The sequence below is a fragment of the Xyrauchen texanus genome, chromosome 18, assembly GCF_025860055.1.
Source record: "Xyrauchen texanus isolate HMW12.3.18 chromosome 18, RBS_HiC_50CHRs, whole genome shotgun sequence".
Classification (NCBI taxonomy): Eukaryota; Metazoa; Chordata; class Actinopteri; order Cypriniformes; family Catostomidae; genus Xyrauchen; species Xyrauchen texanus.
The window spans coordinates 2,183,609-2,211,102 of record NC_068293.1 but is presented as its reverse complement, the minus strand read 5'-3'; the positions used below and the strand labels follow the sequence as shown (position 1 = coordinate 2,211,102).

At 38.8% G+C, this 27,494-nt stretch overlaps 1 protein-coding gene across 2 annotated transcripts in view; it reads left to right on the top strand.

Moving 5' to 3' along the window:
• Positions 1–2,738: 2,738 nt before the first annotated feature.
• LOC127659345 (heterogeneous nuclear ribonucleoprotein A3-like) overlaps positions 2,739–27,494 on the top strand; it is a 41,617-nt gene continuing 16,861 nt past the window's right edge. Inside the window, exons 1-11 of one of the 2 annotated variants that reach the window (XM_052149123.1) lie at positions 2,739–2,775; positions 3,773–3,895; positions 7,055–7,201; positions 8,857–9,067; positions 9,256–9,345; positions 9,704–9,772; positions 9,897–9,950; positions 10,155–10,283; positions 10,534–10,665; positions 14,953–15,021; positions 15,116–15,954. In XM_052149123.1, coding sequence (XP_052005083.1) covers positions 2,770–2,775; positions 3,773–3,895; positions 7,055–7,201; positions 8,857–9,067; positions 9,256–9,345; positions 9,704–9,772; positions 9,897–9,950; positions 10,155–10,283; positions 10,534–10,665; positions 14,953–15,005 — 1,014 coding nt within the window. In that variant the 5' untranslated portion in view covers positions 2,739–2,769 and the 3' untranslated portion in view covers positions 15,006–15,021; positions 15,116–15,954. Of the gene's footprint in view, positions 2,776–3,772; positions 3,896–7,054; positions 7,202–8,856; positions 9,068–9,255; positions 9,346–9,703; positions 9,773–9,896; positions 9,951–10,154; positions 10,284–10,533; positions 10,666–14,952; positions 15,022–15,115; positions 15,955–27,494 lie in introns of those variants that run through there. The other variant, XM_052149122.1, reaches the window with a different exon arrangement.

Sequence of the window (27,494 nt, the reverse complement as noted above, 5' to 3'; positions counted from 1 at the left end):
AGTGTATGATAGCGGCACCACCAAAAGGAATTGCAAAAACATTTGTTTTCAAACAGCTTTCTGAATACACCCTGTCTGCAGTTGGTCGAACAGATAGTTGTTCAAGTTGTTAAAGCTCTACTCTCAGTTTAAGCTATTTTTCATAAGTTAGAAAACCCACTCCATCAGCAGCTCTGAGCCTTTAGGACCTGAAGCATGTGATGAGTTTATAAAGCAATTCGCCTTCCCATTGTGTGTGTGGGTGGCTTGGTTTATATGGAAGGTGTGCAGTGTGGGATTTGATACATCCATTGTCAGGACACTGTCAACTCTAAATTCTAACATAGAGGTGTATGATCAACAGCTGAGGAGTGGATCTGGTCAAATGTCCCAGCAAAAAGACACATTCAAGGCATCAATCACACTGCATCTGTAAACCTCAGATACTGAACGACAACACCTCTGCATTCACAAACACTCACCTTTTCTATATGAGCCCAATGACTGGCCCAAAGTTTGTGTGTGGGGAGGACTCAAAACTCTCAATGGATCAATCAACATCACCACACACCCAAGAGTGGATGGAGAGGCTGCAGCCATCCTGACAATAACAGCAAAACACACAGATCGAAGAGCAAAGAATGACGGCAATAAAACACCAGAGGGTCATGTGATAACAAAACTCGAGCTAGTTCAAGCATGCATGGAACACCAGACCTGTGGACCAAAAAGAAACTAGCACGGCATGGTGTTGAGGACATTGTTAGTAATGGATATTTGCAACAAAAAAGTAAATGGGTTTGGAAAGAAAAACTATAGCGTTCTGCTTACTATACGTTTTGCGCTATATACTGTACTCTACTGTGTGAAACAGCGCTGTATGCCATATGTACGGTGCAACATGAAGCCGAGTGGTCTTATATCACTCTGAATGGGTTTATTTCAATGACCAGCTGACTGTACATTATGCTGCTTATTACATGACTAGCTTCCAAATACATAAATAAATGGACATGAGATGTTGATTTGCGTTGAAATTACGTTGATATTTGAGAATTAAGAAATCACAGTGTCTGTAGAAACAACAGATTTCAACCTTTTGTTGGTGTTTATTTAGCTAACCCTCTGACTGCTCATCATCCCACTTATTACAAGACAACTTGCCGAATAAATAAATGGATGTGAAACATTGATTTGCATTTAAATAATTTTATCAGCTTACTTATCAGATCGCAAAGCCATACAAAAAGATGACTCGTATTACCGGGATGACTGACATTGTTTAATCCTGGATGTGCTGTTGTTTTACAATATTATCAGACCACTAGATGGCGAGATTGACTCACTCTGTGTATTAGTAGCATGAATCCTGCCAGAGACTATTTAGCAGAGATGGGCCACTTCTATTAAAATGAATGCGAGAAAATGGAACACCCAATGATCAACAGATGTAGAAAGAAGTCCTGCATTACAGGTAAAAGAGCCAATCAACTGTTAGATACAGACATGTCAGTCAACTCCACAATGCATATGTGCATCAGCTATTCAAGCTCGGACAATTGCGGAAATAACATTCTGAGAACATTCCAAAGATGGCCGACAGTGGACTGACTTGTTAGAATGTTAAAAACGTTAGTCCTGGCCTACAGTGCGCTTGAGTGACACAGTCTGTTTTACAGCACTGACATGTGCAGTTTACAATCTAAATAAATCAGATGATCACACAATCATACACACACATTAGATAAAACTAGAGGCTCATTAAAGGACATTATGTTCAGCAGAACACAATGTCACCCTCTCCAAAGGCTTTTAGCTGTTTAATTAAGAAACAAATTAGCTGGAAATGAGCTTCACATTTTTCTAAAAAGAGATAAAGAAATAGAAACCATTCATTTACCTTACCCTTTTGAATATAGAACATTTAAAATACTGCTCTCATAACTCTTAAGCAGTCCTCTGCCAACTAATAAAGTGCCTTAATATTGGAAGCAAGAGTGGCTGTTTTATTATGGTAGTATTTCACATTGTGGTAATGATGATACACATTGTAACCATCTCATAAAACTGCTATAAATCAACAGCATCCACCGCATTCACATTTATGCCAGATAGCTCTTTACTGTGACTACTGATAATGTCTTATTATTTAACTAATAAAATTATGCTGTTATAAGTGATTTTTTTTTTTTAATTATCAAGATCAGGAAGATTCAGCTGTTCAGGGTAACAAATATCACAAATTCATATTTTAAGCTACTAAAACAAACAAACAAACAAAAAAAACACAAAACAATAATTGAGGCGTATGAAAGAACAGCAGGTGGCGCCCTTAACCCCATTATAAGGTCCATTTTACACTCACCTCAATAGTAGCCTACGGATCTCGTGTGTAAAACCAGTCTGACTGCTTCTTTTCTGTGTTCTGTGTAGAGATCAAATTCAGTGCTATGATCAGTGCTGTATCCACACCAGGATACAGTTTCAGCCAGAGTCCATCTGGTGAATCACACAATTCAAACTGTTGAATATTTTTCCCTCCTAGTTTAAATGATTGACATTTTGATGATGACAAATACCTGCATATATGTATTGTAAATTTAAAGAGTAAAGTGAGATTTTACTGAATTTTAAACAACAACGAAAATATCTTGAAAGATAAAACCAGAACGAAATACCTGCCCGGCAGCGTCTCCTCTGGCTGTTATGTGGCACTACAGCTCCTGCAGCGAGCGCATGCGCATTCTCTGTTCGGCGGGCAAACCGAGGGGGCGCAAACGCTGCAGCAGCATGGAGGTAACGAATATTACTACCTGGACGCTTGTCTTATCTGTGTTAACAGTATACATTGAAATACACACACTGAGTCAACGTTAAATCATCTTATTATTGCGTATTAGGAGTAAGGAATGTTAGGCATGCTTCTGACATGTTTAGCCATCTGTGTGTCTGTGAACGGATAGACGTGGTGCTTTAGTACATATGTTAATGTTTGAAATTACTCTATTGAACAAAAACATGCAAAGCTTGAAATCGTGTTATAATGTCCAAATGGATTGCTGTTGTTTCTGTTAGAGAGGTGGTGTTGACCAACGTTAATTTGGAGATATGTCAGTCTAAAATGCAGACAAACATAATGTGTTGTAATATTTGAAAAACATTAACAATATGACGGAGAAAGCGTGAAAAAGACATCTAAAATGGCGCATGGAACGTTCCAGGCGCTCCGTCAGAAGCTGGTTTCACTTTCAGTCCTTTGCTCTTGAATTTTATTCTCATTCTAGGAGGGATAATGATTAATTTTCGTCGCCCACATAGACCCATACTTTAGTTCTAATTCGATGGAAACTTGCGCCTTGCCTGTCGTCAAAATTATGAATTTTACTCTAATCACATTAATTAATATTTATAAGGCAAGCCTTCGTCTTATGATTTGACTGGAACCCATCTAGTCGAGAACGTCTGTCTGCTGAGCATACGTCACGGAATTTAATTAATATTCATAACGTAAGATTTCACCATAGCAGGATTGTTAACACACTGGCAGATTGCCATCCATGCCTTCTCTCAAGCAAACCCGCCCGGCGAGGCGACTCGCAAGTTCCAGCAGAAAACACCCACATGCAGTTAGAATGGCGCAGTATGTCACAATCAGCTTTTAACAAGATTAATTTAATAGCTTTAGAGCATTATGTAGCACATGGGTCATACTGTTTTAATGGTGTATATACCTCTAATAAGTAGGTGATAAGTCGATCTCTGATTTTTGTCTCTGTTTATTTAATGTGTACAGGGTCGTGACAGTAAAGAGCCGGAGCAGCTCAGGAAGCTGTTTATCGGTGGCCTCAGTTTTGAGACCACAGAGGACAGTTTACGCGCTCACTTTGAGCAATGGGGTAAACTCACTGACTGCGTGGTGAGTAGACGGATCAGGATACGTTTAATAACTTGTTTTGTTGTACTGGGTGCCATGGTATTCTTTGAAGCACAATGGAGTACCATGTAAATGCCATGCATGATTCAGGGTACCCACGGTCATGGAAAACCTGGGAAAGTCATGGGAATTAATAAAATCTTAAAAGTAATGGAATTTTTTTTAAAGTCAAAATATTTCTGTTTATTTTGCTCTGTCCTAAAATATTTAATTGGGGTGTTACATGCACAGGATTAAATATACACGGGGAAGAATTCAAAATGTATCATGTTATTTAGAATACCTGACCGGTAATCCCCACCCAGTTTAGGATGACGTTATGTGTTCGGATGGATTACATTTAAAATGAAATGTGTTCAGTTGAAATTTTATCAAACAATTTTATGCTTTTGTTTTTTAACAAATTTGCGATTGTGATTTTGGTGCCATTTTCACAATGAAAGGCTAAATGTTTGGCCATGGAAATTAGCTTTCATGTCATGGAAATGTCCTGGAAATTCATTGGTTGAAAAGAGTGGGAACCCTGATGATTGGTATGTGAACATGGTTATCACTCAGCACAAAGCACTTTTGCACTCTAATGTTTCACTATACCATGGTACTTCCACTGTACTTTTTTTACAAGTATTGGAAATGCATATACAAATTATATTAGGCGGTGGGCCGAGTCCATCTATCTCGTTTAGTTTTTGATTTGAAAGTTACCCAGCAGCTGTCTGGCTCATTTTTTTTATTTGTCTGTATGAATAATTCACAAAAAGATTACCGATTGTTTCCAACGCCAGTTGTTGCACATTAAAGTATAAAAATAGATTTAATTTCGCTAGATGATCACAAACGTTGGCCGGAGTGAGATCCAATCAACGCTTGTGTTGTTACCTTGTTGAATTGATTTGGCCAATCACGTTATTCGTTGAACCGGCGTCGCGTGACTCGCGTCAGTCTGAAGCCAAATGAGTCTACAACCCAACCTGGAGAGACCGTGTGTCTCGGCAGGACAACGTCAAGGTAAGATTTGTTTTACAATGATTATACACCCCTATATCTTAATGCTTTTCCTATAAGTTGTATTTAAGACTGCAAGCTATACTTCATCGTGAATATATGCGTTGTCGTTGATGAGAACAGTAGCCACGAAAGAATGTTGGTAGTGGAGCAGTAAAGCTAGGTCTAACGGTATGTTGCTTAGGCTAATCCAAATCATTTGGTACATACACAATGAACTAAGCAAAGATTATTCAAATACGGGATAATTACGGGTAAATATTTAAACGGGAAGACAGTAGGAAATAATTTGACAGGTATGTCAAGGTTGGATTGGTTTATAGCAAGCTACCTAGGCTACAAGTAAGCTAGACTAATTATCAGCTAAAAAGAGTGCAAAGCAAAACAAAGAAATGATTTCAAATTAACTTTATAGTGGTAGTCATGGAGTTATATAAGCCATTTATGATTGATTGTCACAGTTTATACAATGACACAATTCTGTGCATGGTAGCTTATGCACATATGGTGGAAAAATATTTTATTTAAAGATGGCTGTTTTTGAGCTATTTAACAAAATTATTTGTGGTCAGAACTGCAGTAGTCTTGTCAAGCTCATTTAAGATGGTTAGCATCTTAATACAAATGGTAAGATGAAAAATGTGATTTAAAATTATCTAGTAATGTGTGCTTTCTGTGTTTATTTATCTGAATATAATTCAGTTGTTTATCTAACACACAGACACGGACAGGACAACATCATATCTCTCCACACCCAAATGACTACAGAGGTGATCGTTGACAATCACCATGAATGGAGCAGGTCAAGATCACGGAGTTGCTTAGTATCCACATCACAGATGACCCATCTTGATCTATCGACACCACCAACAGAACCTGGCCAAGAAAGTCCAAAAACCTCTGCACTTCCTCCCACAGTTGAGGAAGGCTCATCTCCCACAAATCCATCCTCTTAACTTTCTATAGGGGAATCATAGAGAGCCTCTTCCTTCCACCCCCACCCTCCAATAACCTAAGGGCAGCTGATTGACTCTTGCACAAATACACTGGTAGTTTACACTATGATGCTGCTACATTGGTTTTATTTTTTTTATTTTTAAATTTGCTATGAACATTTGACCCCACTTACACACATATTGCACTGCCTTTTGCTACTTGTCCTGTCATCCACTTGCACTGAAATACTATATTAATTAGGGATGAGTCACGATTTTCGAATATTCGATTAGTTGATTTTATTATAGAATATTGAATAGGATGTGCGGGATGATTGTCTTTAAAAAATCCCCATGTATTAGTTGTGGTTATAAGTTGCAATCCTAAATTCACATAATATTTTTATACATTTTATAAATATATTCTTAATATTTGTTGTTTTTGTTTCTATGTTTGAGCTTATATATCTCAATATTAATAACAGTCTGGTTAATTTTGAGTCTTGAAATGTAAACTCTCAAGGGTTGGCTTTCTAAATATATGTTGGTTATGTATATATTCAGAATGACTTCTGAGCAGCAACCTTTTTATTTTGGGGATGTCATGAATGGATCACTTGCCAAAATTGGGGCTGACTAGTAAGGGGTTAAACGTATATAATTGAAACGTTTTATATAAAAATTATACATTTGACACAAACCTTCACTGTTGTTAGCTGCATTTTCTATCTTCTTACGTGCTTTTCTTATGTGTTCTTTGTTGGTGAAGAGCATGTAGCATTCTCTGTGAAATCCAACATTAGCCGGCACATCTTGGACGTCTTCGGAATTTAAGTTAAATGCCAATACGGCTTTTTCAGCTACTGTACTCTCTGTGGTTTGCAGGTTCACCCATACATTTGTACATTGAACAATCTTTGCTCAACTTGTCTGGGAAACGGGAGGTTTTCAAACGTTATGATTAGTACTCCTGCTTATTTGCCGGTTTAAGGACATTTTTTGTCAAATGTGCAAACAACAAAGTTGGAAACAATGTCTGTAGTACTTATACGATTTTATTACATGACCTCAGCAAAAGAAAAGACTTACACAGCTGTGAGGTAAGTATTAAATTCATAATTTCGAGGTCCGGCCCACCGCCTGTATATAACATCAATGTAACTGCTGTAATTGATGATATCTTAAATGTCTCTTTCCTCAGGTAATGAGAGATCCAGGTAACAAACGCTCACGCGGTTTTGGTTTTGTGACTTACTCTTGCGGATCAGAAGTGGATGCGGCGATGGCAGCACGGCCACACAAAGTGGATGGTCGTGTGGTTGAGCCCAAGCGTGCCGTTTCCCGAGAGGTGCGGTCTGATTCACTCGAACCATTAAGCTCCACATGGGTAGTTGACATGAAAGGTCAGCAGTGTCTAATGTCAGCAGTGTCTGGTGGAGAGACATGCTGTACCACATTTTTCTAATTCTTGTAGAATTATCATTATTAATGCAGTTTTATGACCACATAAAGATTGAAAGTTTATATGGATAGGGCTTTAAAAATGAATTTGTTAATGGCAGAAAAATAAAAGTCTAATAAAATAAATAGTGTAAGCCTTTAAATAAAATGGTGACCACCAGTTAGTCCATCTGGGTCATTCTGTGCCAACTCAGCCAGAGTTTCTTGGCTCAAAATGTTGTTCTTGATCAGTTTAATTTATTTTTACTGGTGAAAGGGTTATATAAATGACAATCGCTGCCAAAATATGAAATGCCATGGATAAATATTTTCGGAGCAATCTTTTATTTTGTAGATGGGAAAATGACAATTTTCTCCTACGATTTTGAAGCAAAAATACACGTCAAAAAAAGAGAGGTGACATTGTCATTTTTGTATTTTCAAGATTATGCATTCAAGAGCTTTGCGGATGTAAATTTCTAAAATCCAAACTAGAGGTAGAGGTTTTACCAATTCATCTGTGGCGATGTTTTCTTTTTGGAATTATCAGTTATTGGCACATCTGTGCCGATTGTTGCCAAAAGTTTTAATCTAGTGAATGTAGGCTATATAAAGTTTAATTTGGTAAATACTTAAATATAGAGGATTGTTACATAGTCAAGTCTCCAATTCAAAAGAAGTATGTGTATTCCGAGTGTGTTTATAGTTAAAAGTCCCCTGTCCTGCACCAAATCTTTATTTTGTTGTGATGATTATTGGGAGTTTGGCTGGATAAAGCACAGTTTAGCACAATAAACTGCTGGTATTTTATTCATTTTGCAGCATCATAGTAAGGGAAGAATATGATTTTTTTACATTCTATAAATTCTATAAATCAATTAAATTCAAGCACTAGATATTCTGTAGGTATTGAACTAACTAAAAAGCTGCATGTGACACTACTCTTTTAATAATGTATAGACCCTCTAAAACTGAGATTTTGACATTATTGTTTTTATGTGAATAAATAAAGATAACATTTCTTGTTTGAAAATGATTTGTACGTACCTTTGTTTTGTTGGACATAGAAAAACTTGAATAAATCTAGGATATATATTTTAACCTTAAAATATTGGTGTTGCAGGAATGTGTAAACTACTCATGTTTTTAAGACCTGCTTAAAAAGTTCCACTGTCTTCAAATTACTCTGTAATACTTTACAATTAGTTTTCATTTGTTAACATTAATTAACAACATTAGTTAACATGAACTAACAATGAAAAATAATTATTACACATTTATTCATCTTAGTTAATTTCAACATATACTTTTTAAAATCAAAAGTTGTATTAGTTAACATTAGTTAATGCACTATGAACTAGCATTGAACAATTGTATTTTTATAAACTAACATTAATTGATATTAACAAATGATGTAACAAATACATTGTTAATTCATGATAACTAATGCATTTACTAATGTTAACCAATGGAACCTTATTGTAAAGTGTTACCAATTACTTTAAAAATTGAGGTCCATTTAATAAAGCTATAGATTCTTATAGAGATGCTCTCATTATCCAGGACTCTAATAAACCTGGAGCACATCTAACAGTGAAGAAGATCTTTGTTGGTGGAATTAAGGAGGACACAGAAGAATATCATGTCAGAGAGTACTTTGAGCACTATGGGAAAATCGAGAGTATCGATATAATGGAGGAGCGTCCAACTGGGAAAAAGAGAGGATTCTGTTTTGTCACCTTTGACGATCATGATACTGTAGATAAAATTGTTGGTGAGCGAAGACTGATACCACAATTTGCATTGAAGTAAAAGTTGCATCTATGTTGTTATACTGTTACACATGCAGTCACCAAGGAATACATGATGAGGTCTCATAAGTGAGCAGACTGATCTGTGTGTTTCATGTGTTTGGCTAATAATGCATCATTTGTCATTTTTACTTCTCCATTTTTTTATCAGTACAAAAATATCACACAATCAACTCCCATAACTGTGAAGTGAGGAAGGCTCTTCCTAAACAGGAAATGCAGGCAGCTTCTAACCAGAGATGTAAGTAGCCTGTTTTATACTTAACACCTTCTCTTTTGCCACTATTGCAAAAATGGATAATTCAGCAATAAGGTACTATTTGTTTGTCTTGGCTTCAGGCACAATGCACATTTACAATTTAGAAAATTGCAAAATAGTTACTACATGATAATATTAAGGACACATTTTCATTAAAATTGTATTTTATTCAGCAAACCTGTCAACGTCATCACGATCAGAACTATTGGAATTTTTATTTTGCTATGGTGTTCGAAGCTGTACAAGTGCATACGCGTATAATGCAGGCATTTTACACCATTTGTGCTTAAGATATCTAGCACAAGAATAGGTCAAATATTTTTTATTTTTTTGGTCTTAGTTTGTGGTGGAGGTGGGGGCAATTGTATTGGCAGAGGTGGAAATTTTGGAGGTGGCAACTTTGGCAGAGGTAAGATGACATCTGATACAGTACATCTGATCCTATCTGAAGTGTAGATTACATCTTTGCACAGTGGCACCTAAAGTTTAAATAAGCCTGCGCTAATCTTCTTTTATCCTGTTGTGTTTTTCAGGGGGATACGAAGGAGGCCGGGGCGGCTACGGAGGAGATGTATACAATGGATTTGGTTGGGACAGTACTATTATGTATAAATTATACAGTGTTTATTTGTGGCAATGCTTGCTTGAATTTTGTCACAATGCTTTGCTGGAACACTATTTTTTGTAAAGGCTGTTTTTTCATTGTTCTTTGTCTCATCAGATTATGAGAAAGTCAATCAGTCTGAGTTCCAGTATTACCACTGAAGTACTTGCTTGTGCTTTGGTGTTAGGTGGTAACTGTGGGGGTCCTGGCTATGGAGGTGGTCGTGGGGGATATGGTGGAGGTCCTGGATATGGTAACCAAGGCAGAGGGGGCTTTGGAGGATATGATAACTACAATGATGGAGGAAAATTTGGTGGTACTTAAACATTAAAGCTGATACTCATTTGGCATTAAAATGACTGCATTAGCATGCTGTCTGAACTTGAATTGAAGACTGAATATATTCATTAATTTAATTATTGTTTGTTATTTTTTTTTTTCTTTTTTTTTTCATTTTAAATTTAATTTTCAAAGTATTGGTTAAAAATTGTAAAATAAGCATTTACATATGACTTATTTATAGTAGTACTGTAACCGGTACAATCACACTTGAATTGTGATTTCAGGTAACTTTGGTGGTGGTGGGGGAGGAGGTGGAAATTACAATGACTTTGGGAATTATGGAGGGCAGCAGTCCAATTACGGCCCCATGAAGGGAAACAACTTTGGAGGAAGGAACTCAGGAGGGCCGTATGGAGGTAAATAAATGTATAAATAAAGCAATACTCATTACTCATGGGTAAAAACATGGATTTTCCGATTAATTCGAACAATCTACAATTTGAGTAAATCACACGCTTATGCGACTACATTTTGAGCTTTGCAACTAAAAATGTACGTGATTCGCCACTGGCTTTTTATGTTGAAGTGAAGAAGTTCAGCAGCGAGATCCTTTAACTGCATATTGAGAGTAAAAAGTTTGGTTTGACGCATTCTGTGTGTCCAAAAATGAGATCCACGCAGTCAATTTGTCATTGAATAATGCCTCTTTTAAAATCCTCTTTGTTCTTTACAGTCAGTTGTTCATCAAAAAAAGAAAAAAAGACACATTTAATTCTAATTGCATGTAGCACAGATGCGGTAAAGAAGCCATCGACTCCACTCTGGTGCATTCAAGCAAAACCCTTCTGTGAGACCCTCGCTGAACGGATGATATTGCTAAAGAGACCGTACCATTTTAACACTTTTTCTACTTATTAACCCTCTGGGGTCGACGGACGCGTCAGCGCGTCCTGCTTAAAGCTGCACGATTTGGGGAAAATGTCATATTGCGATTATTGAGGTTAATATTGTGATATGCCATTGCGATATAATAAACAAATAGTATCATGAGTCAACTTGCTTGGTTATCAAGGAAAATGCACAAATAGATTACTGATAGTGCTGAAATGTGTATTTTTCAACTCAAACATACAAACTAGCAACAACAACTATAAATGCACAGTGTTTTCAAATTAAAATATTTTTACAAAATTAAATAATATTTTTGCATTACTGCAGTCTTGTTATTTTCACAATATTTCACCTAAATAAAATAGAACAATAAATAAGAACATAGAAATGTTCATGAAAATAAGAATAATAATTAAGCAGGATGTAACATGTACTTTGTATAAACTCTTTTGAAAAGGAAACTGGATACAAAAGTGTGGTTCACTCAATCAAACCACTGAAACTGTTGTTGATGTTGTCTGTGTATGTGTGTGTGTGTGTATATATATATATATATATATATATATATATACACACACATTTTATTTTTGTTGTAATTTTAATGTTATTTTTCATATAAGTTTGATCTTATGATGATTTCATCAATGATGCAACACGTTGCAAGCTGCAGACAGCGGGGATGAAAGACGAGCGTCTCTGTGTTAGAGTGCGCATCAGCCGGCAGAACTTTAAATCTCGACTCCCGCTCAGATTGAGTCTCTTCCGCGACTGGTTGAAGAACCTCTGACTGCACAGAGAATGACAGTTTTGGAGTTTGTGCTTATCTACATGGCACTCTCCCGTATTACATTAACTTTAATTAAGAATAAAATAAAGATATATCGCCAAGCTGTGATCTGTGTTTCTATCAGACTCTCGAGCTACAGATAGCGGGAGTGAGAGACGAGCGTCTCCGTGTTAGTGTGTGCATCAGCCGGCTGAACTTTAAATCTTGACTCACACTCAGATTGTGTCTCTTCTGCAACTGGTTGAAGCGGCTCTGACCGCACCGAGAATGACAGTTTTGGAGTTTGCACGCTCCCGTATTATATTAACTTTAATTATTGATTAAATAAAGATATATCGCCAAGCTGTGATCTGTGTTATTTTTTTCTGGCCACCAGTTCTGTGTCTGTCTGCTCGGCATCTATCTTCACCTGATTTCCACGCTGAACACCGGAAACTCACATGACCAGACGTGCCACTCCCTAAACTGAGACTGACTGGTCATCTTTTTATTAGCGGTGTAGAAAATGGGCAAACAGCTCTCAGAGAGAATGGGCTATCACGTCCACACATGCACTTATTTATTTAATAAAATCGCAGCATTTGCCGTCATATAATCGCACAGGCTGACATCGCGATTACGATATGATTAATCATGCAGCACTAGTCCTGCTGGATTTTTTCATCATTACAGCGGAAACAACATAAAATTCTCCATCATTTTGGGGCATACAGATAAGTGTAAGACATCATTAGAGACTATAAAGGGTCTACTTTTATTTGTGTACACTCAAAATAAAAAAAATACAAAAAAATAAAAACCTTGTGCTTTTGTAAAATAAAGAAAATAAAAAGGGTGAGCTGTAAGCAGTCTCTGGGTTTGCGAGCATATATCTGAAACGCGTCACAAAAATGAACTGAAACTCTGCGAATACTTCTCACAAACATGAAACATATGTCTAAAGAAAGCTTAAAATGTCTACTTTTAAATAAAACAATTAAAATTTAAAACAAATATACTCTTGCACTGTAATTTGTATGAAACAAAGCAATGTACAGTTTTCCTGGCTCAGCTAATTTATCTCTAATGTGATCCCACCCACCAGCAGAGTGCGCTATTCATACGCTAATGTGCTGAGGCGATCAATGCAAATGGTAAACACCCCCCACTCTGCCTTGAAAACATATAGTTCGTTAATTTTTCTGCGCATTTGAAAGACAGCACGATACAAAAGTGAGAGAGCTCCTGGATAGTGAAGAAGAGTTACAATTTCTCAGAAGAAGAGCGGGAGCGATGAACGTTTGTATTTTGAAGAGAGACTTGATCCGGCCAAGGATAAAATTTCGGATGAGTAAGTCATTTAGTTTTAATTAGTTGACATGCTATTTTATATAAACATGTACATATGTTACTAGTGGGACTGTTTCCAGACTTGCCAGCCAGGATTCAGAGTATTGACATTTGAAATATGTCCTAGTAAGCAAGTTTTAGTTACATGTAAATGTTGTTTCGGCTGAAGCAGGTATTTAAATTGTATGCTGTATGATATTAATATGATATAAAAATAATATGAATGTTTAGATTATATTTTAACTAGTGTTTATGCTGCCTCATTATCATCAACAAAGCTTGTGCTTGCAAATATGGGTTCAGGTTAAATTAGTAAAATGCACTTTAAATATGCCCATATTAGAAAATCACCATTTTTATAATGTTGTCTGAAGGATCATGTGACACTGAAGACTGCAGTAATGATGTTGAAAATTCAGCTTTGATCACAAATTGCATTTTACAATATATTCAAATAGAAAACCTTTTACTGTATTTTGGATCAAATAAATGCAGTCTTGGTGAGCAGAAGAGACTTCTTTTAAATGGTAGTGTAGGTCTAAAATTAAGTAAAGTCTTGTGTAAAGAAAATGTATAGTCAGATTACTTCTTTTAACTTAAAACTTGATTTTGATCATTAAGTCTCCTAACATTCATTGTCTTTCTGTCACATTCCTCAGTGATGGGCTCAGGGGAGGGGTCTTTTGTCTCCTCAGGTGTGAATTACAATCAATATTCATTATAGTTCACGCCTCCTTGCATATGACCTTTCTAACACTAAAAGTGTCTTACAAATGTTCAATTACTATAGTGTTTTGTATGAATGAGTGATCAGGATGGTTTTCACATCATTTTGTAGCAAAAACTCTTGTTAAATGGCCTTATTTCAATGATATATATATATATATATATTTTTTTTTTTTTTTTTTTTTTTTCAAAAACCATGCATAAATGTTATTTTCTCAAAAATACAAACATGTACACACATTTTGGTCACATATTATTGTAGCCTAGTTTGTGTTGAATACAGTGTTATCAGACTTTAGCCATTAATGGGTTTTTAAGCAACTGAAAAAAAAACACAAATGTCAAGGCATGTCAAAACTTCTCCAGGTTCCAAAACACTCTCAGACCCCAGAGGGTTAAGGTAAATAGTACAAATTCTGCATGTAACGTAAATATATGCAATATAATATGTAATTTCAGTCTTATTTATTGATTGAATACGTATATTTAAAAAACTTAACATGTGACCAAAATTATAAAAAACTAATGATAATATTTGTCAAATTAAAATTCGAAGGTCCCCTGTAAATAATTAATAGCATTAGCTGAGAGAGGAACTATTTTATATATAAGCAAATTAACATTATTACTGTAATATACCAAAATGAATCGAAATAGAAATCGGAAGCAAATCGAATTGAGAGCTTTTGAATCGAATCAGCAAATCTGTAACAATACCCAGCCTCACTCTGGAGCTTTCAGCACAAACCAAAAATTACCATGGTATTGACAGAGTTGACAGGAGAATGCCTTTTGTTTTCCAATTAATTTTCTGAATTTGATTAAAAATTACATTGAGGTGGCAAACAGGATGCGGAATTCTAATTAAAACGGAATAAAATTGTTACGTTTTTCTTCATAAAAATCTTTGTGCATTTAATTTTGTGTATATTTCATGATATTTCATAAGTGAAAGAAATATTCCGTTCAGGTGGCTATGGCTCTGGTGGTGGAGACGGGGGCTTTGGGTCCAGACGATATTAACGTGTTTTTGTCTGTGGTAAGTTCAGCTCCACATCTACTGCAACACAGACTCCACTGAAGAGTTACACAGGATAACTTGTGATGTGTTTTACCCTGTGTGTGTTCAACAGGCTTCAGATCCACAGTTAGATGGAGAGATGAGAGGAAAGATTACTGAGAGAAAGTGGGAGGGGCCAAGATCTGCCAGTTATAGCTCTTATTGCAGCAGTCTTTAATGTTAGCTGCGAGAGAGTGTAGCCAGACACTCCAGAACTAGTGTGTGTTAGTGTATGCACATTCCTTTGATATTCTTCTTTAGCCATTCATATTTTCTTTGTGCTTTCCACACACCCAAAACCCCTCTGTGATTTTTGTGAGTGTTGTTTGAGAGTAAAAGAAAGCTATTATGTAATCAAACACTGTATCAAGAGCAGTCTTAAATAAGTTTCAGATGTTGTGGCCTTCAGTATATTATTTGGATAGAAAAAAGGACATGTTGGTTTTGATTTTTGATTTGATGACAGTGATGTCATGTCAGTGTTTTGTATATTTTGATATATTGTGAGTATACAGTGCCTGAGTTGTATGAACCATTGAATGAAAAACAGTAGAATTTATGAGATCTGAGGGCATGTAACACATTAAACCTGTAAAGATAGAAGTTTAGATTGTTTAACTATTTTGACAAATGAAAAAAGAAACCAGCTGAAATAAAGTTGTGTAGTAACTTGTCTAACCAAGTTTAGTGCATCATTGATTCTGAAAGAGAGTGCAGCTGTTCTGAGCGTATTTTGTTGTGTACGAGTTTAGAGAGACCTCAAGGCCTAGATAGGCTGGGCGATATATCAAAAATTACCAATACATTCCTGATGATTTTGCTGGCGATTAAAAATGTAAACAACATAGTGAATGTCGCAATGGTTTTGATGCTCTTTATTTTGCCATTACGTTTACTAAAGGCTGTGCCTTTACACCAGATTCCTTGGGAGATGTATTGCACAATATATTATTAATGATTTTTCTGGGGGTACAAAATTAAGCAACATTGTGAACGTCACAATAATTTTAAAGTCTTTTCTATTTGGCCATGCCTTTTACACTAGTTTTGTGGTTCCTCATATCTTAAACTGATTGTTCAGATTTCAGTAGCAAAAAGAGCACTCCAGTTTGTAAGTTTGATTCATTTCTGTGAATCGGTTTCTACAAATCAATTCAAAGCTCCGATTTAACAATTAGTTTGTCCCATCACCCAAAAATGTACACTGTAGTAACAAAGGTCACATTGCCATATATCAACAATAATATAAAAATTTAGTTTCACAGGCAGGAAAAATGGCAGCAAAATGCGACCATTTTGTCACCGACTGGAGCCCTGAAATTTGATTAATTTAGTGAATCATTTAACTCCTGATTCAATTATGTATGCGTCACCACACAAATGTTTACAGAAGTCTCTGTTGTGGCATTTTTATACATTCAAATATTTTTGTAAAACATGTCATTTTTTTTAATACCTTGCATTATTAAATTGGTGCATATAATTAAAATGATCAAAAACATATTTTTTATTATAATTAAAAATAAAATGCTGAGTGATCCAGTCAGACTTCCTAAGCAAACAATTGGGCTGGTTGCTATGGTGAGTATAGTCACATTGGGTTAACCTCCTTGTGGTCACTATAATGTGGTTCTCGCACTCTGTGGGGCGCGTGGTGAGTTGTGCATGGATGCCATGGAGTCTCCACATGCACTAGGTCTCTGCGGTACACGCTCAACAAGCCATGTGATAAGATTTGCGGATTGAGGCGGCAATTGAGATTCATCCTCCACCACCCAGAATGAGGCGAGTCACTACACCACCACGAGGACTTAGAGTGCATTGGGAATTCCAAATTGGGGAAAAAAGGGGAGAAAATCCCCCCAAAAATAAAAAATAAATTAAAATAATATTAAATTTAACTTTTTCTTATTCTCATTTAGTGGAAAACAGGGCTTGATTATTACTGTTTTACATTAAACATTTTGAATCTACTTGGCAACAATGGTTATTTGGAATACAGCTGTAGAACAATTTAAATCTTCGTTAAATTAAAATCAGAAAATTCGTCAAATATAAGACAAAAATGCACATTCGAATGTAAAAATGAGCATTCGAATCATGGATGTGTGCCAAGCACTGGAATTCTTTGACTAAAACAGACGCAGTGCAACGAATAAAACAGAACATGTGTTATAAATCCTGAATTTCCTTTTAAATTGATACAGTGTCTGAAAAAATGCAGTTTCTTCATTAGATGCTGAAAAAAAACGGGAGACACTGTCAAAGACGTCCATCTAGGGCATGTTTACATCGAAAAACACTGATGTGTTCGGAGTGAATGCGCCCCATGATAATGTTAAATGGTCCTGTGTGAAAAAGTATTTGCCCCTTAGTTATTAAATCCCCAAATCTATGAAACTGCTTTCATAATGGGGATCAGCTGGACTAGACACACCCAGGCCTGATTACTGCCAGTCCAGTTCAATCAAATCAGCACCTAAATAGAACTTTTTCAGCAACATGAAGTTGGCTAAAATGTAGCACACTGCCAAGGTCGAAAGAAATTCCAGAAATTATGAGGAAAAATGTGAGTGATTGAAATGTATCAGTCTGGGGAAGGGTTATAAAGCCATTTCAAATTCTCTGTGACTCCAAAGAACTACAGTGAGAAACCTTTGCTCCAAATGGAGAAAACTTGAAACAGTAGTGAACCTTTCAAGAAGTGGCCGACCATGAAAAATTCCTCCAAGAGCACACCGTGTTTTTCCTAGCTCAAAATGAGGCGGAGGTGGTACCATACTGATCAAAAAAGTGATGTTAAAAACACGTAAACGTTGGCTTTGCATTAATACAATCCTAATGACCTGGCAACTGAATACTAGTTTAGTGTTAGTGTTAGTTTTTAGTGTTAGCACACATCCATGATTCGAATGCTCATTTTTACATTCGAATGTGCATTTTAGTGTTAGTTTTGTCAGCTGTTTTTTAATTTAGTCTTAGTCCTGTGTCAAATGTCCTTTTTAGTTTTTATCATATTTAGTCAACCTTATCCTATTTTTGTTTTTTAGTCAAGTTTAAGTTGACAAAATCTGGGCATTTTAATGTAGTTGTAGTCAATGAAAACTGTTGAAACTTTTAGCAATAAGAGTATTCTTGTAGTAAGCATTTGTCAATCTAGTCTATCCAAAATCTAATATATATTGATATACACACACACACATTTTATTGTTATTGTCATTTTAGTGTTATTTTTCACATAAGATTGAGCTTATCATGATGATCTCATCAATGATGCAACTTGTTGCGAGCTGGCAGAACTTTAAATCTCTCCCAGTCTCACGACTGGTTGAAGTGGCTCTGACCGCACAGAGAATTACAGTTTTGGAGTTTGTGCTTATCTACATGTCATGGTCCCGTATTATATGAACTATAAGGATGAAATAAAGATATATCGGCAAGCTATGATCTGTGTTTCTATCAGGCATTCGAGCCGCAGCGCTCCTCTCGTCTTGCGTGTCATCATTTTAGTTTTATATGATCTCATGTTACGTTAAATGACATCAAACAACTATTTGACAACAGAATTTTTTTGTTATTATCGCTGAGATTTACAGTTACAAATGACAATCCACCGAGTCCAACGCTTGTTAGTGTTTTCCATGAAGACACCCACCAGAGTTTTGTAGACAGCCGGAGGCGGCACAAAATTTGACTGAGGTGGCCGTCAAATTTTAAGTAGTAACTAAGTAGAGAACTAAGTAGTTCTCTATGCAGGAAAAATCCTGGCACAGCGATGACTTGTCCAGGAAGTCACAAAAAAGCTAAGGACAACATCCAAGGAACTGCAGGCCTCTCTCGCATCAGTAAAGGTCACTGTTCATGACTCCACTATCAGAAAGACACTGGCCAAAAATGGCATCCATGGAAGAGTGGCATGGTGAAAACCACTGCTAACCCAGAGGAACATTAAGGCTCATCTGAATTTTGCCAAAACACACCTTGATGATCCTCAGCAAACGTATTGGGAGAATGTTCTGTGGACTGATGAGTCGAAAGTGGAACTGTTTTGAAGACTGGAGTCCCATTACATCTGGTGTAAATCAAACACAGAGTTCCACAAAAAGAACATCATACCTACAGTCAAGCATGGTGGTGCGTGTGACGGTGTGGGTATGCTTTTCTGCTTCAGGGCCAGGGCTATTTGCAATAATCAAGGGAAACATGAATTCTGCTCTCTACCAGAAAATCCTAAAGGAGAACGTCCTGTCCTGTGAGTTGAAGTTCAAGCGAAACTGGATTATGCAGCAAGACAATGATCCAAAGCATAGTAGTAAGTCCACCTCTGAATGGCTCAAAAGAAGCTAAATTAAAGTTTTGGAGTGGCCTAGTCAAAGTTCTGACTTGAGCCTGATTAAGATGCTGTGCAGGACCTTAAACAGGCAGTTCATGCTCAAAAACTCTCCAGTGTGGCTGAACTAGATGTTATGCAAAGAAGAATTCCCCCACAGCATTGTGAAAGTGTGATCTCCGGTTATCGGAATCATTTAGTTGCAGTTGTTGCTGCGAAAGGTGGCACAACCAGCTATCAAGTTTAAGGAGGCAGTAAAAGTAACGGTCAGTATCTGGTGTGGCCACCAGCTGCATTAAGTACTGCAGTGCATCTCCTCCTCATGGACTGCACCAGATTTGCCAGTTCTTGCTGTGAGATGTTACCCCTCTCTTCCACCAAGGCACTTGCAAATTCCCAGACATTTCTGTTGGGAGTGGCCTTAGCCCTCACCCTCCGATCCAACAGGTCCCAGACGTGAACAATGGGATTGAGATCCGGGCTCTTCGCTGACAATTGCAGAAAACTGATATTCCTGTCTTGCAGCAAATCACACACAGAACGAGCAGTATGGCTGGAGGCATTGTCATGCTGGAGGATCATGTCAGGATGAGCCTGCAGGAAGGGTACCACATGAGAGATGAGAATGTGTTCCCTGTAACGCACAGCATTGAGATTGCCTGCAATGACAACAAGCTCATTCCGATGATGCTGTGACACACCACCCCAGACCATAATGGACCCTCCACCTCCAAAACGATCTCGCTCCAGAGTACAGGCTTCGGTGTAATGCTTATTCCTTCAACGATAAACGTGACTCCGACCATCACCCCTGGTGAGACAAAACCATGACTCGTCAGTGAAGAGCACTTTTTGTCAGTCCTGTCTGGTCCAGCGAAGGTGGGTTTGTGGTGACATTGTTGCCGGTGATGTCTGGTAAGGACCTGCTTTACATCAGGCCTACAAGCCCTCAGTCCAAGGGCTTCCTAGTTTAACTCAGGCAGTTGTTATTGCCATTCTCTACCAGTCCCGCAAGTGTGATATTTGAATGTACCGATCCTGTGTAGGTGTTGTTACATGTGGTCTGCCACTGCAAGGACAATCAGCTGTCCTTCCTGTCTCCCTGTTGCGCTGTCTTAGGCATCTCACAGTATGGACATTGCAATTTATTTCCCTGGCCACATCTGCAGTCCTCATGCCTCATGCCTAAGGCACATTCACACAGATGAACAGGGACCCTGGGCGTCTTTCTTTTGGTGTTTTGCAGAGTCAGTAGAAAGGTCTCTTTAGTGTCCTAAGTTTTTATAGCTGTGACCTTAATGGCTTACCGTCTGTAAGCTGTTAGTGTCTTTATGACCGTTCCACAGGTGCATGTTCATTAATTGTTTATGGTTCATTGAACAAGCATGGAAAACATTGTTTAAACCCTCTACAATAAAGATCTGTGAAGTTATTTGGATTTTTACAAAATTATCTTTAAAATACAGTGTCCTGAAAAAGGGACGTTTCTTTTTTCGTTCTTTTCATTTAGATGTTGGAGACTTCTTTGCCTAATTAAAAAAATATATATATTTGAAAACTGTATTTTGTGTTTACTCAGGTTGCTTTTGTTTTATGTTATAACTCGTTTGAAGATCTAAAACAATTAAGTATGTAAAATTAACAAAAATAGAACCAGGAAATACTTTTTCACAGCACTGTGAAATGGAATACCATGAAAAGGGTCACACATTTTTAGCTATATCGCCCAGCCCTAGGCCTAGACAGAAACTGACAAAAAAGACAGTCTTTTTTTTTTATCATAACAGGAAAGTTATCTGTCTCTCAGACTTGCAGGTCGGTCTCAGCTGTCAAGTGTGTATGATACAAAAATGAGATTGGAGGAAAGGATAAAAAAACAAGTTTGCATTGCGAGTAGAGTGTGTGGAGCAAAGCCAGCCAGTGTGTCTTCAGAAAGCTAGCATCTGTTTTCGTGAGACTAGCTGTACACCGTGAGAGTGAAGGAAGGCTAGCGGCAAGCCAATGCTAGCCGTGAGACCCAGCAGTGAGAATGAGGGTTTGAGGCAGAAGAGGAAGAAAAAGTCATGGGAGCAGGTAAGAGTAACTGTTCTGTTTAATTTACAGATGGAAAAAGAGGCACCTGATCTACTGTAAGTGGCTGAAAATCTTTTATGACACGTTTTCAGCGGTGATTCTGGATGGGTAAGATTAATAAATATGCAAAATATATGTGGATTTGGTAAAGATTTCCTCCCATAGTTGCACAGAAGGATTCAGTAAATGCAAAAGTGAAAATGGTATGTGTAGCTCATGAAACATATTTCATCCCAAAATTGTTTGATTTATTGTTTTGTTTTTTTACTGGAGAAATTTGTTTTATTATTATTTATTTTTATTTTCTCCTCATTTTTGAATGCCCAATGCCCTCTTAAGTCCTCATGGTGGCGTAGTGATTGTCCTCAATCTGGGTGGCTGAGGATGAATCTCATTTGCCTCCGCGTTTGAGACCATAAATCCGCGTATCTTATCATGTGGCTTGTTGAGCGCGTCATCCACCGCAATACCCCCACTTGGACGTCTATTTTCCACTGGAAAAGCTGACAGCATCTCTGATTGGGTGTGTCAACAGGTGATCACACGTGCTCTCTCTCTCTCTCTCTCTCTCTCACACACACACACACACACACACACACACACACACATCCAGCCGTCTATCCTTGTTTATCCAATGACTTGTTAGAAACAGCACAAGCCGTGATACTATTCCTAAGTTAAATTTTTTAATTACTAATGGTGTATATGTGTGTGTATTTAATTAATTAAATTATTTTGATTTTGAGATTAAATGAGAGCTAGACATGTTTTATTAAGATTCACCAATGTAAACATGACAACATTTTCAGCTTCAGGAAATAGATGCTTTTCTTATGATTTCAATCTCAATGAACTGTTCTGAACTCCATAAAATAGTTTCCAGTTTAGACTAAAGGTTTTCTAGTAGAATATTTCTTCTGGGAGGATATGTTCTCATTTTGGGCAAATATAATCCACATATATTCATAAAATAATTTTCTAATATCTTTAATAGTCTTAATAATTCACATTGCGGCAATGAAAATTGGGGGCAAACATTTTCTCCAGTGTCATGAAAATTATGTCACAATGTAAAAAATATCGTAATGGTCCTAAATGTTGGCTGTGTGCACAGTTGGTTAACCACAAGATTTCAAGAATGGTTATCCTTTTATTTTCGTTGGGACACGGGGAAAAAAAGTTTATTACAATAGGATTTCCTCAATCAAAATAGCAGCAAATGAATTGCACAGTGAGCTATGAGCCTAAATAGCACAATACATAGCTCTTCAAATGATAAAATCTCCGGAAAAACCGTCAAGTTCGGGTAGGACCTCTATTGCACGTATAGAATAACTGAATAGTCAAGTCAAGTCAAGTCAAGTGGTTTTTATTGTCGTTTCAACCATATACAGTTAGTACAGTACACAGCAAAACGAGACAACGTTCCTCCAGGACCATGGTGCTACATAAAAACAACAAAGGACCAACATAGGACCACATGAGACTACACAACGAAATAAAATACCTATATAAACTACCTATATAAAGTGCACGTGCAAACATGTGCAAAAAGTACGGGACAGTACAACAAATTACTGACAATGAACAGGACAATAGACAGTGCAGCGCCGACCAGTACTCAGTAGTGCAAAAAGATGACAGTTTCTAAAATGTAAACATAACATACTATGAGATAATGTTCTATGCACATAGCAGTTATTGAGGTAGCAGACAGTTATAAAGTGACAGTAATTAAAGTGCAACTCAGGACACGTGTGTGTCAAACCAGTCTCTGAGTATTGAGGAGTCTGATGGCTTGGGGAAGAAGTTAGTTACACAGTCTGGCCGTGAGGGCCCGAATGCTTCGGTACCTCTTGCCAGACGGGAGGAGGGTAAAGAGTTTGTGTGAGGGGTGTGTGGGGTCAGTCCACAATGCTGGTTGCTTTATGGATACAGTGTTTTTTGTAAATGTCTTTGATGGAGGGAAGAGAGACCCCAATGATCTTCTCAGCTGTCCTCACTATCCTCTGCAGGGCTTTGCGGTCCGAAACGGTGCAAGTCCCAAACCAGGCAGTGATGCAGCTGCTCAGGATGCTCTCAATAGTCCCTCTATAGAATGTAGTGAGGATGGGGGTTGGGAGATGTGCTTTCCTCAGCCTTCGAAGAAAGTAGAGACGCTGCTGGGCTTTCTTGGTGATAGAGCTGGTGTTGAGGGACCAGGTGAGGTTCTCCGCCAGGTGAACACCAAGAAATTTGGTGCTCTTGACAATCTCCACAGAGGAGCCGTCGATGTTCAGCGGAGTGTGTTCACCTTGTGCTCTCCTAAAGTCAACAACCATCTCTTTTGTTTTGTCGACATTCAGGGACAGGTTGTTGGCTCTACACCAGTTCGTCAGCCGCTGCACCTCCTCTCTGTATGCTGACTCGTTGTTCTTGCTGATGAGACCCACCACGGTCGTGTCATCGGCGAACTTGATGATGTGATTCGAGCTGTGCATTGCTGCACAGTCGTGAGTCAGCAGAGTGAACAGCAGTGGACTGAGCACACAGCCCTGGGGGCCCCAGTGCTCAGTGTGGTGGTGGTGGAGATGCTGTTCCCGATCCGGACTGACTGAGGTCTCCCAGTCAGGAAGTCCAGGATCCAGTTGCAGAGGGAGGTGTCCAGGCCCAGCAGGTTCAGCTTTCCAATCAGGTGCTGGGGAATGATTGTGTTGAATGCTGAGCTGAAATCTATGAACAGCATTCGAACGTATGAGTCCTTATTGTCTAGGTGGGTGAGGGCCAGATGGAGGGTTGTGGTGATGGCATCGTCCGCTGAACGGTTTGAACGATACGCAAACTGCAGTGGGTCTAGTGAGGGGGCAGCTGGGTCTTAATCTGCCTCATGACGAGCCTCTCGAAGCACTTCATGATGATGGGTGTAAGTGCGACGGGACGGTAGTCGTTGAGGCAGGACACTGAAGACTTCTTTGGCATGGGGATGATGGTGGTGGCCTTGAAGCACGTTGGAACAACGGCGCTGCTCAGAGAGATGTTGAAGATGTCGGTAAGAACATCTGCTAGCTGGTCTGCACATCCTCTGAGCACTCTGCCAGGAATGTTGTCTGGTCCAGCAGCCTTCCGTGGGTTGACTCTACGTAGAGTTTTCCTCACATCTGCCGTGGTAAGACAGAGCACCTGGTCGTTGGGAGGAGGGGTGGACTTCCTCGCCATCACGTCGTTCTGCACTTCAAACCGAGCGTAGAAGTCGTTCAGCGCATCTGGAAGGGAGGCATCTTTGTCACAGGCAACTGATGTTGTCCTGTAGTTGGTGATGGCCTGGATGCCCTGCCACATGCGCCGCGTGTCACCGCTGTCCTGGAAGTGACTGTGGATTCTCTGGGCGTGCGCGCTTTGCCTCTCTGATTGCCCGTGACAGTTTGGCCCTAGCTGTTCTTAGGGCTGCCTTATCGCCTGCTCTGAAGGCGGAGTCTCGGACCTCAGCAGCGTGCGCACCTCCGCAGTCATCCACGGCTTCTGGTTGGAGCGTGTGGTGATGGTCTTGAGAAAGTGACATCATCAATGCACTTGCTGATGTAGCTGGTCACTGATGCTGTGTATTCCTCCAAGTTGGTAGAATCGCCATATGTTGCAGCCTCCCTGAACATGTGCCAGTCAGTACACTCAAAACAGTCCTGAAGAGCAGAGATGGCTCCTGCTGGCCAGGTTTTCACCTGCTTCTGAAGCGGTTTTGTGCGCCTGACGAGCGGTCTGTATGCTGGAATTAACATAACAGAGATGTGGTCTGAGTAGCCGAGGTGGGGGCGGGGCTCCGCCCGGCAGCGCCTGGGATGTTTGTGTAAACAAGATCAAGCTGCTCAGCCCTCTCGTTGCAAAGTCCACATACTGATGGAATTTAGGGAGCACTGTCTTGAGATTTGCATGGTTGAAATCTCCGGCGACAATAAACAGTCCGTCGGGGTGAGCGTTCTGCAGTTCGCTCATAGCCCCATACAGTTCACAGAGCGCTTCCTTAGCGTTAGCGCTGGGGGAATGTAAACTCCGGTTATGCAAACAGTGGTGAATTCCCGTGGTAGATAAAAAGGTCTGCATCTAACAGTCACAAGCTCCAACAGCGATGAACAGTAACTAGAGACTAGCATAGAGTTCTTGCACCATTCCGTGTTGATGTAAACACACAAGCCACCACCTCGAGTCTTACCGCAGAGAGCTGTATTTCTGTCGGCACGAAACGAGGCGAGCCCGTCTAGCTGAATGGCGGCATCCGGAACTCTGTCGCTGAGCCACGTCTCCGTGAAAACAAAGACGCAGCAGTCTCTAAACTCACGCTGCGTAGCCTGCTGGAGTCGGATATAGTCCAGTTTATTGTCCAGGGAGCAAACATTTGAGAGCAGGATAGACGGGAGAGCCGGCCGGCTAGGGTTTGTTTTTAGACTAGCATGGACCCCGCCCTCTTTCCGCTTCGCTTTCGCGACACCGCTACGACGTCCTCTCCCCAGGCCACCGGCATCAGGCGACGCCGAGGGCTGGAGGCCTGGTCTCCGCAGCAAGCCGAGTACGCGTAGCGCCTCCTGCAGGTCATCATGCAGCTTGGTTTTTGCATGATTCTTATATTTGAGTAGTGTCTGGCGATGGTAGACACGAACACTGGTTGCTCCGATGTCCATGTGTTGCAAAAGTCGGGCTTTTTTAACAAAAATAGCACCGTTGTGGATCCGGAGTGGCCGCTGCGTGCTACCGCGCCGCCATCTTGGATCTATCTAGTGATTGGATCTATATCTTGGATCTATCTAGTGATTCTATCTAGTGAAAATCTAGTGATTTTGGTATTCAAATAGTGGCGTGTCGAATGGATAACCCAATGTCGACTATCCGTGGCATGCACATTCGTATTATTTTTTTCATGCATAATATAATAATTTTAAAAAAATCCATTGATTCAAGGTTAAATGAGACCAGGGCTTTTTCCTGAAGGGTTTTTATCATACTACTTCTCTTTTTAGAGCACATTTCTAATATAGCTGAAAATGAATGTCAGCGAATGCACTGCCAAATGAAATGGTTTGTTTAATAAAATGCTTTAAATCCCCTGTGATTTTTTTTAAATTTCTTGTGTGTGTTGCATTTGTGTTTATTTCGGCTCATGCTGTTCTTATCTTTCTCCAAAACCTGTGATGGGAAGTTTGTTCCTCTGAACTTGAATTAAGGTCATAATCATGTTTAGATGTTTAAGATTTCTGCTGCTGCTCTAGATAAATCGCATGCAAGTGCTCCATGTGCAACCCTAACACAAAAAGCCAGATTGACGGGCAGTTTGGTTTGAAAAACATCATTAGTTATATGAGTGAAAGCAAGGCAGTATAATTCTGTCACAAGGCTTAAAATATGTCATCAGAACAATAGCACAATTGTGAGCTACATATCAACTGGTTTTATCAGCCAGTAAACTTTTATATACACTGTAAATGGAAACATGATGTGTAAATTCAGGTCTTTCAACATGTTGGCCCTGTTTGTTTACTGTAATTATCAGACTGTGGCAAGTGGTGCTCACTGCAGAGCAAGCTCCGCTATAGTGGGAAAGGAGAGGGCTTGGTGTGAGTGCGTGCCTGGCAGTGCAAAAAAAATGACCTGTTCTACTGCACTTTGTCCAGAAGGGCTTTGACATCTGAGCTCTGTTGCATAACATTGGGACATTGGGGTTGTTTGGATGAAGGTATTCAGTTGAAACTTTTTAGTGGAACACTATGGACAAAAATGTTCTTTGTCACTCTAAAGCTTATGGCTAGGTTTAAGCTCACAAATTAGGGTAGATAGTGTGGTACGATGTTGGTGCCAAGCCAAAATATGAAAGCTATTTCAAATAAATTAAACCATTACAGCTCCAACCCCTTCTTAAATAATGCTTAACATTGTCCCAATAGATTATGATGTCATGGTATTAGACAGCCAGTGGCTTTAGAAGAGTATTTGGACAATTGGGCTATGTTTAAAATGTGTGAATGTCATTGCCTTTTACTTTTCTGAGCCATTTTTGCAGTGGCTTTATCCAATTATTTCAAATGAA